Source organism: Photinus pyralis, unplaced genomic scaffold (genome assembly GCF_008802855.1).
Source record: "Photinus pyralis isolate 1611_PpyrPB1 unplaced genomic scaffold, Ppyr1.3 Ppyr1.4_LG1, whole genome shotgun sequence".
In the NCBI taxonomy this organism is placed as follows: Eukaryota; Metazoa; Arthropoda; class Insecta; order Coleoptera; family Lampyridae; genus Photinus; species Photinus pyralis.
Window position 1 is genome coordinate 9846814 of NW_022170249.1, and position 11559 is coordinate 9858372.

General features: G+C 35.2%; 1 protein-coding gene across 1 annotated transcript; it reads left to right on the forward strand.

Annotated features, from left to right (window-relative positions):
- Positions 1–18: 18 nt before the first annotated feature.
- Positions 19–10237, forward strand: LOC116172305. Its single transcript, XM_031489535.1, has 6 exons — positions 19–267; positions 437–1464; positions 7756–8112; positions 8260–9187; positions 9226–9506; positions 9767–10237. Exons 1-6 carry the CDS (start codon positions 96–98, stop codon positions 10085–10087), a joined length of 3087 nt encoding a protein of 1028 aa, XP_031345395.1. The 5' UTR covers positions 19–95; the 3' UTR covers positions 10088–10237.
- The last annotated feature ends 1322 nt before the right edge of the window (positions 10238–11559 follow it).

Consider the following 11559-nt stretch of genomic DNA (forward strand, 5'->3'; position numbering starts at 1 on the left):
GTATCAATAAAGCAAAAGCGCCTCATTCGTTCGTAGTTCAAGACAACACCACTGTAAAATGTGGAATTTGTAAATCTGCTGCACATGTAGCTTGCATGTGTCCCACCTTTTTAGAAGTTAGTCCGCAAGAGCGTTATCAATTAACCAAAACTAACAACTTGTGCCTGAATTGTTTGGCATTTCATAAGATCGCAAATTGTAAAAGTACGCAATCTTGTAAAGTGTGCAGATCACGACACCATACTTTGCTGCATTTTAGGTCTCCTGGTAAGAATGTATCCGATTCTGTACTGGAAAAAACGGCAGGCAAACCCGTCGAGAATCATAATCCTGCCGAAGCGAACACTAGTATTAGTACCACTTTAAATTATTGTATTGCAGACAATAGGCCTCTTCCACACACGACACCATACTTTGCTGCATTTTAGGTCTCCTGGTAAGAATGTATCCGATTCTGTACTGGAAAAAACGGCAGGCAAACCCGTCGAGAATCATAATCCTGCCGAAGCGAACACTAGTATTAGTACCACTTTAAATTATTGTATTGCAGACAATAGGCCTCTTCCACAAGCCATTGTGTTAGCCACCGCAAAGGTTTACGTTTTTAACGGAGACGATGCTTATAGGGAGGTACGTGTTCTTATAGATAGTTGCAGCCAAGGGAATTTTTTGACCTTAGAAATGTGTCGCAAACTAAAATTAAAAATGTCTAAATATATTGGATTAGTACGTGGCATAGGATCTGTAAATAGCAACATCATTGGTTTAGCACAAGTGGTAATTGGATCTAGGTTTGATGCAACAAAACGTTATTCATTGGAGGTATTCATTGTAGATAATATTGCTAACACGTTGCCAAATTCGGAGATTAATATTGATTGTTTAGGATATTTAAAGTCATTACCATTAGCGGACGATAAGCTTCACATACCCGCCAAAGTTGACGGAATAATTGGAGCAGGACTATTTCCTTATTTGTTGACAGACACCCGAATTATAGGTCCACCTAATTTACCCATTGCCGTCGGAACCACTCTTGGATTTGTTGTGATGGGCACTGCCCCAGTCACCGCCCCAGCATTATCGCCGTCTAATTTTTGTGCTGTAGTTGAACATTCCCTTGATAATTTAGTTGAACGGTTTTGGGAATTTGAAGATATTCCAACGATATCGGTGGCTAAACCCGATGATTTAGCTTGCGAAAATATTTATCAATCTACTTATAGCCGTGATAGTAATGGTCGATTCACAGTGGCATTACCTTTTAAATATAACAGTAGTAATTTGGGCGAGTCACGTGCAACTGCGCTTCGCAGATTCCTCACATTAGAAAATAAAATGATAAGGAATGAAGAGTTTAGAAATAAATATTCGGACATTATACGAGACTATATAGCGCAAGGCCACATGTCAAAAGTTTCTCATAGCAATGGCGATAGTAACTACTTTATTCCTCATCACGCAGTACTGAAATCTTGCTCTACTAGTACACCCATTAGGATAGTATTCGATGCTAGTTGTAAAACAGAAAGCAATTATTCTCTTAATGATTTGTTATATACTGGAGAAAAATTACAATCGGATATACTGACAACCCTTTTAAATTTTCGTTTATTTCATGTAGCTTTTACAGCAGATTTGAAACAGATGTATAGGCAAATTATGGTACAAGAATCTGATAGAAATTTTCAAAAAATATTATGGCGATTTTCCCCAAATTCACCCATAGACGTTTACCAACTAAACACGGTTACTTTTGGAATTAAATCTTCCCCATTTTTAGCTCTTAGATGTATTCGACAACTAATTCATGATGAAAAGGAATCGCTGCCTATCGCTGCGGAGATTGTCCAGCGAGACATGTACGTGGATGACTTGGTATCCAATATTGATTCCGCTGAATTAGCTATACCCGTTTATCACCAATTAGTAGAGTTTTTTCGTAGAGGTGGTTTCCAGTTAACGAAGTGGGCCACCAATTCCCGTGACTTATTATCTGAAATTCCAACAGAACATTGCTCAACGCAAACAGTCGATTTCGATACAGAATTTTTAAAAGTTTTAGGACTGCAATGGCAACCTATTACAGATACGTTTTGTTTTTCATTTCAGTTAATAAATTCTAAATGCACAAAGAGAAATATTTTATCAATGGTTGCTCGTTGTTACGACCCAATAGGTTTTCTCGCCCCAGTGACCCTTTTTGCAAAATTACTTATCAAGGAGCTGTGGATTCTTCAATTAGATTGGGATGAGACGCCTCCACCTACAATTGTAAATCGTTGGATACTATTTAAAAATACGTTACCATGTTTATCCCAGTTTAGCATTCCTCGTCACATCGGCACAAAGTTGAATGATAGTGTTGGATTAATTGGATTTTCAGACGCATGTGAAACTTCTTTTGGAGCGGTTATTTATATACGCATCGTAAATTCCGATGGAGTTGTACAAGTTAATCTTCTATGCGCCAAGAGTAAAGTTTCACCCCTCAAATTTGTATCGATTCCCCGCTTAGAACTTTGCGCTGCGCATCTTTTAGCAAAACTCTTTAGTTACGTTCGTAATTGCTATCAATCTCGTTTGAAAATAACTCACTTATATGCTCTTTCGGACTCAACTGTAACTCTTAGTTGGATTAACACGCATCCTTCCAAATTAAAGACCTTCGTTAGTAACCGCGTGACGCAGATTCAAGCATTAGTCGGTTCAACTTGCTGGTTTCATGTCAGTGGAAAAGAAAATATTAGCGATGGATTGTCTAGGGGCATGACCCCGCCGCAGTTTATAGAACATAATATATGGAGAACGGGACCCAATTGGTTAAAATTGAATCCAGAGCAATGGCCAATTACACCCCCTTCTTTGGTTACAAATTCTCTAGAAACCCAAAATTTTTCCACGATTGTCGCTCCCATAGACGAAAATCCATTGTATCTTTTAATCAAGCGATTCTCTTCGTGGACTAAATTGTTACGTACCACTGCTATTGTTCTACGCTTCTTAAAACGCTTGCCGGGCAGAGGTCAACTAACCGCTGTAGACTTGGAAACCGCAGAAAATGTTTTATTACAAATAGTCCAAAAGAGACATTTTATAAACGACATTCGTTTACTAGAAAATACAGGCACTTGTTCAGCAGCACTTGTTAAATATAGACCGTTCCTAAGAGATGGCTTACTGAGAGTTGGCGGGCGATTGGAAAATTCACAATTAAGTTTTGACAGTCAACATCCCATTCTGCTTCCCAAACGAGACCATTTGGTGAATTTGTTAATTGAATATTATCATCGTAAGCATTTTCATACGGGACCTAACTTATTGCTGTCCTTGCTACGCCAACATTACTGGATTTTAGCAGCTCGTGGCGTGGTTCGTAACATTATTAATAAATGTAATGTGTGTTTCAAGTTTAGACCAAAACCAGAATATCCTTTAATGGGGAATCTGCCTTCTTGTCGTGTACAAGAAGCCAAACCTTTTTTGAAAACAGGTATAGATTACGCTGGACCATTTCGTATTGTTTTAAATCGGCATAGAGGTGTTCGTAGTCAAAAGGCATATATCTGTTTATTTGTATGCCTTGCAGTGAAAGCGATTCACATAGAATTGGTCTCCGATCTTTCGACATCTAATTTCATTCAAGCATTTAAAAGATTTTTAGCTCGACGCGGGTTATGTACCATGTTATACTCAGATAGAGGAAGTAATTTTGTGGGCGCTAAATCTCAATTAAAAGATTTATTTGAATTAATTAGGTCAGAAAACTTTAAAACTCAAATTGAAGCCGAGCTTACTATAAAGGGGATACAGTGGAATTTTATAGCTCCTGGAGCTCCACATATGGGTGGATTATGGGAGTCGAATATAAAAAGCGTCAAGTCGCATTTACTTAAAATTGTTGGTGATCAATTATTGACGTACGAAGAATTGAACACTCTCTTAATTCAAATTGAATGTCTCCTTAACTCCCGACCATTGTGCGTTCTCTCTTCAGATCCAGCTGAGCCCATTGCACTTACACCGGCTCATTTTCTGACTCTTACTCCTTTAGACAGATTGCCAGCAATTAATGTAATGGATGTTAACCTTAGTAGATTAAGTAGGTATCAACTAATTGATCACATGGTGCAACACTTTTGGCAACGCTGGCGCATTGAGTACTTACATACCATGCAAACACGTGAAAAGTGGAATACATTGAATAACCCGATCAAAATTGGTACAATTGTTCTCCTTCAGCAACCCAATCTTCCACCCTTACAATGGCCTTTAGGTCGTATCATGGAAGTCTTTCCAGGCAATTATGGAATTGTGCGAGTAATTGGGGTGAAAACAAAGAATGGAACTTATAGACGCCCTGTCACAAAGGTATGCCCTTTGCCGACTCAATAATCCAATAGTTTTGTTATTTAGAATTTTTTTTTGTTCTTAATATTATTTGATGGAAGTTTTTTTTTTTTTTTTCTCTCCTTTCTTTATATTACTCTATTAAATTTCATAGTAATTACATAATTAGTTCATTATATAGAATTTTACTGACGTTGTGTTTACTGTAGATTCTGAAGTATTCTTCAGGGTGGTGGGAAATGTTTGGTTTTAAAAGCATAATTCAATTTATTTTCCGGAGTTTCCCATACAATTCTAATCTGCCAGGGTTGAGTAGATAACTCAACTGGACACTCGCATTAAGTCCGTCGCGAGAGTTAGTTGATACAATTACTAAAAGATACAATTACTAAAAGCAATTAAAATTCGCTCTGTGAAATAAATAAAGGCCGATCAATGAACTAATAGTTTCGTGAAAATTCATCCTTGCATTTACCCTTTCCATTCCGTAATCTTGTCACTTGTCCTTATCCCTTGTGCGATATCTAATCAAGTTACATCTAAAGGGTAAGTGCAAAATTTTTGGAATACAGTCCATTTCATTATAAAACAATGGCTACGATTAGATCCGCCTTCCCTTCCAGCGTCCTAAGGTTCATCTCACGCGTGGGATGGCTTGAGTGACGTTGAGGGGTCGGGCGACCCTAGTCAGGGAGGTAGTACAAAGGGCCCGAATTTGAGGCCTAAGTACGCGTGGACACTGTTCACCCTCCTATCGTAATCCAGAATCCAGACCTGATCGGCCGAGTCGAAAAGAATTGATGAACTCTTGTAATTATGTCAAATATTCCTGAATCTGTTTGCTTCTTTGGGTTTGCCTTTTATGCCTCTCTTTAAAAAACGAATTTTTGAGTAAAACAAGTTGCCGCAGCGAAACTTACTTTGCACTTGGATAAATCTGCCATCAGAGATTGTTCAGAGTCTTCTTAGTTTCCTTCTGTTGTAACTTAGTACATTTGAATTTTGTATAAAGTATGTGTATACCTAAGTATGAGTGTGACGTTCACGTAATGCAGGTATGTCGAACACAGGACCCGCCGTTCTTATAACTGCGGCCCATCACGATCTGCCAAAATTGTACGGTGTGCCTTATTTTGGTTCAGACTGTAGTGTATCTCGGCTGTTTTTAAGGATAGAGACTTGTGAATTTCGTGTCCCTGTGCCAAGTGAAACTTTACTATAAACAGAATTTCAGTTTTTTTGCATTCCTTTTCCTGATTACATTGATGAATTACAACTTATATTTTTTAAATTTTAGCCATGAAAATCAATAAGAACTTAAATAGTAGGCGATGGATTTACTGAGATTTTGTTTTGTTTATTGTTTCCATAGTAACTAAGGCCCCCAATACCAATCAATAAAAAGGGCTGATGGTAAAATCATGTCATTTCAAAATGTTGAAAAATATGATATAATATATATAATTATATAAAAAATATCTGATGATACATCAATATAATTAGGAATAAGAGTGCAAAAAATGGACGTTAAGATATACCAATTTTGGGCGAAATCTCAGAAACGGTGGTTAGTTAGCAAAAAAAACCACTATTCAATTGGCGTTTTGAGTTAATCTATTGCTAGGGCTAAGGGCTTTGCAGTAAAAATTGACAATAATTAAGAAATTATAGCAACACTCCCTATTTACTAAGATTATATTATGATTACAACATCAAAATTTAGTGTGTTACTGTTTACATCTTACACTACACAAATAAGAAGTTGGTCTTCTATTCCATGTTTGATCTATTACTGTTCTTCTTTGTCACAAATTATATACGCTGTCTTGAAATTCGTTCCTAAAACAAGAAATGAAGGTTGTATTAGACAGTGCAAACATACTTTCACCTTCGAGTGAAAAATGTCTTATACACAAATAAATTAATTTTTACGTAAGCTGGTTTTTATTTAGTGTTGTATACATTACAGGGTGTTTCAAAAAAGGTTTGATATTTTATCTACGTATAGTACTTTTTTATTGAGATTTTATATTGTCTTCAACAAATTACATTATTAAAAACACAGACAGTGTTGTCCCTTAATGATATTTTGACACGTTTATTTATTTTTTCTTAGGCTATTGATTTCAACTTATTGTGGTCAACATCAGGCCGAGCTATAAAATATAATTTGGATCTAAGGCGCTTTCTTTCGGTGATCCAAACGCGTTTGGATTGTCAAATCACGTTCTTTCGAAGTGTGATCTTATGATCATGATTGCTAAAATCGTGAACAAACTGAACATAAAAGTTTTATGATCACGAATTCCTAACCTATAAATGCAAGGATATTTTTGCTCAAATGTTAGGTTATATTTGTAACTGAAGAGGAGCATATTATTCGTGCAAGTACTTCCACTTGTATTTAAATTATTTTCATAATCCAAACACAAAATACGTAATTCGAATGCAAATGTGTACTACATAAACTTAAACCATACTTTGATTTAAATTCGCGCGTTCTTTCGTAAAACGTGATCCTACGAATTACTATCTTGAAGTCATGATCGCGAAGTAGCCGAAAGAAAGCGCCTATAAACAATCTGACATTATTTGTGATGATCAGTGTCAAAAAATTCCCCTACTGAAAATCGTACACGATTCTTTGTAGGTAGGTATCTTGGTTATTTTTCAATATTTCCTACCTGGGAAATCGTAGTCTTCTATTCTTTTCCATAAAATTGTTTTTGTATTTTTTGACGTTTGTGTTTTGTAGTTTTACTTGAAATGAACCGATACAACGAAATATCGAAGGATCCTCAGTATTTGCACACTTTTTTAACGACCATGTATTCCAACTTTGCAAAAAAAATATAGTCAACAAAAACACATCAAATTCGTTTTCGGCATTGAAAACTTTTACACCTCTATATTATGTGTGAAGACCAATTTTGGGTACTTTTGTTTTTTTTGATTTTATCACAGACTACTTGATTAAGATATAAAATCCGTTGATATAACTGGTATCTTATTTTCAATCTTATGCTATGATAGCTCGTTGAAAAGAGAACTAAAAAATTTATCAAGTGAACTGTTTCTATATCTCGTATACTTTTGATGATATAAGACATTCAAGGAAATGACCAATTTTAGTTTTTTTGAATTTACGTCGAACCTATTTGTCTAATAAGCATCTAAAACTGTAAAACCTTGTGCAAAACATTGTCCATTTAACCAATTCTTTATCTTTAATAATAAGAAAGTTCCCATGCAATCCCACGCGATCTGGGACACACTGTATAGCAGATAAAATATCCGACCTTTTTTTTGAAACACTGTATAATGCAAAATTTTGATTCTAATTTAACGTTCAATTTTGTCGTTTTTTTAATTACAGTAGTGGATGTATATCAATTTTTTTTTTAGAAAATAGCAGACTTTGGCCTGGCAACTCAACTATCAAGACCTGATGAGAAACATCTTACATTGTGTGGTACTCCAAATTTTATTTCTCCCGAAGTTGCATCTCGCACTCAGCATGGATTGGAGGCTGATGTATGGGGTTTAGGATGCTTGTTATACACATTGCTAGTGGGGACACCACCATTTGAAGATCATGCTATTCGTAGCACCTTAAATCGAGTTGTAACAGCAAATTATAGGCTACCAAATTTTCTCTCCGCGGAAGTAAAAGATCTTATTAACTCTTTGTTGCAAAAGAATCCCAAAGATCGAATTAAATTGGATATGATATTGGAACATCCATTTATAAAACGATATGATGTATGTATTAAATTAACACAGTATCTCCCAGACGATGCGTACCAACAATAGTTCTGAAAAGTAAAAGGTCGGACGCTCAATGGGAGATGCTGTGTTTGTTTTACGTTTAAAAACTTATCGTTATCACCTTATAACGCTTAATTTTAGAATTCAAATGGAACGTCCAGTTCAAGACTAACACAAGATAGTGGCATTCATACAATGTCTAGTAGGAGAGATAGCGCATTTAGTGATAGCGCCATACAGAAGAGTTATCCATCAAATGTGATTTTGCGGAGCAATAGCGATTGCTCACCATACATTGGGCATTTTTCTGAATGCTCAAATAAAAGCACAGATCATGGAAGAGCTGTTTTACAATGTCAAGGACCAATTGACCAAAGCTGTCATTCACATTTTTCATCATGTTGCAAATCTAAATCTAACCATGTGTCAATGGAATGTGCAGGTCATGGTCATAGTTGCTGTAGTAACCCTTGCCATTTGGTAAATGGACAGAACAATCCTCATTTTCCTTCTTCATCTTGTTCTTTAAGAACCTCTAATTCGTGCCATTGTGAGGCAAATGAAGATTACTGTAAAGAGAAAATAAAATTTTTAAAAGAACACCCTCCGGACAACTTGATGCAATTTCAAAAATCAAAACAGAAAGATTTTTCTAGATTATGTTCTTCCCGATTATTCCCCACTAGGCATCAAACAAAAAAATGTATTTTAAGTATACTAGAAACGGGTGAGGTATGCGTTGAGTTTTTATTAACATATGGATCGAAGAAAAAGGAGTTAGTGCGTGAAGTATTAAGAATATCTCCTGATGGTTCTAATATATATGTATATGAACCACAAGGTGGAAAAGTTCCACCAACTAGTGAACCGCCGTTTTTACCAAGTGATGGTAATTATTACGCATATGATTTTGAAAAATTGCCAGAAGTCCATTGGAAAAAGTATCTCTATGCCTCACGATTTGTGGATCTTGTTAAAGCAAAGACTCCTAAGGTCACTTATTACAGCTCTAAAGCTAAGTGTTTTCTTATGGAGAACTTGAAGGACTTTGAGATCATGTTTTATAATGGTAATCTTGAGTATATTTGTTATGCTAATACTGTATAGCCATTTCAGGAGCAAAAGTAGCACAACACACGACCGATGATGTGTCAGTTATTACTATAACCGACGAAAATGGAATATGTAGGAAACTGCAGGCAGTTGGTGAATGTAATACATTGCCAAAATCTTTATACGATTTGTGGATCTGTGCTCAAGAACTTAAAATGCATTGTATTCAGATAGAAAGTAATATGAACCAGTTGCCAGGTGAAAATTTTCCATTAATTGTCGGGCGCCGACCTAATACTTCACTTTCTAATAAGGAAAATCAATTTAATACGCTGGTAAGTTCCTCTCTTTGGTCACATTTTTTATGTCAATAATAATGATTAGTAGTAACACAGCCGTTGTGCAAGCCTAGTGGAGGTTGCTCTTATTAAACAATATAGCAGTTGCTTAGCTCTTTCTAGGCAAATCTTGTAAACCATTGCAGATCATTGAGACCCTTTGAAACATTCACAGTAATAATAATCTACATCTATTAATGTCTCTATTAGTGATAGTGTTTTATTGGATGGACCAGCATACAAGTCTTATGTTTCAGCCATCATTCAGTGTGTCGATGGCTAGCACAGCTGCCCAATCTACTGTTACCAATAGTTCTCATACAAGGGACAAACAAATGACAGTCTCTGGTGTGGGTATCGCCAAACAATTACCCGACGGAAGATTATATGTGCAATGTTTTGATGGAGAACAAATATGGATCGATGACAAACACAGAATACGTTATAAATATGGCGATGGTCGTGTTGTTAGTTACTTGTATGATAGTCTTCCGGACAAGGTGTTGGAAAAATTCAGAGAAATAAATAAAGTTCTGTATAGCATTTTTCCAAAAAGTAAGATGCGATCATTACGGTAATATTAGTAATGATGTTATACCCAACAGTAGCTTTATTGTATATTGTTATATATTCTAAAAGTGAATTATTGAAGTATTTAATAAATTATTATACACATGTATATTGTACTTGCAATCAGTATTTGTAGTAAGTAAATAATATATTATGTCCTTTGACTTTATGTTCACAATAACTACCTTTATGTGGTTGCACTTATTTATAAATAGAATCGCAAATATAAAAGTTGCACTATCATTATGCATGCCAGAAATTGTAAATGTAGTGGTTTTTATCAATCACTGATTTTAGAGCTGTTAAGCTGTGTATGCGTCTTGGCTGATAGCTTGTCTTCTTAATAAATCCATTGGGCTTACATTTATTTGTGTAATGAGTTTACTGCATCTTTAATTTTTTAAAGTTATTCCATTATCAGATAATCCGTCTACAATCTGATCGTTTCAGACTGAGTAATTTGTATTTTGTGGGCCTACGAATCAGTAATTGGACATTTTTAAAATTTAAGCGTGTAGGTTGCGAATACAGGGTGGTGACTTGCGTAACGCATCATAGGGATTTCAATGCTAGCTCTGTGAAGATGTTGCGATTTTGTTGTCTAAATGTATATTTATTTTGTCCTTTGTCATTTTACCTAATTGTCATCTTGTCTAAGAAAATAGGTTTTAAATTTATATTGTATTGGTAGATAATTTATGGTCAATTATGTCTGTGAAAAAATGACGTGTGAAAATACTTGTAAGTATAAATCACCAATAAAGCATACATACATACATACATACAATGTAAAATTCATAACATGCGATTATTGGCTCCCCAAATCATTTTAGAGCAAAAATGTATTAAAGTTTTTTGTAGAAAGAATTTTTTTACGCCGCAATCAACCGTATTAGTTTTCAATTTTTTTCATATAAAGAGGGAAAATTGGAAAAATAAAACCCCCATCTTTTTCAATAATCTGCGATGTCATGGGATTTTCTAAAACAAAAAGATATCTAGTTATCAATTAGCAGCAGTACGAAATTGATTTTATGATCGACTTGATTACTGTCTTGCAGTTAATGGTGACTTATTCGAACATTTATTGTAAATTGTTATATTAGGAAACCGTTTTTAGTAATTTGGTCTTTCTTTATGTTGAATTCGCTGTTCTAAATATAATACTTTTTGATAGAATTTGATTTGTTTTATAGCAGACATTCCATGGCATGACGGATATTGGCGTAGTTTTTGTATTATAAAATTTCATGGCATCACAGATTATTGAAAAAGATGCGGGTTTTATTTTTCCAATTTTCCGTCTTTATTATGCAAAAAATTGAAACTAATACGGTTGATTGACGTAAAAAATGTTTTTCTACAAAAAAACCTTAACACATTTTTGCTCTAAAATAATTTGGGGAGCCAATAATGGCATGTTATGAATTTTACATTGAAATCCCTATGATGCGTGACGCAAGTCGCCACCCTGTATAGT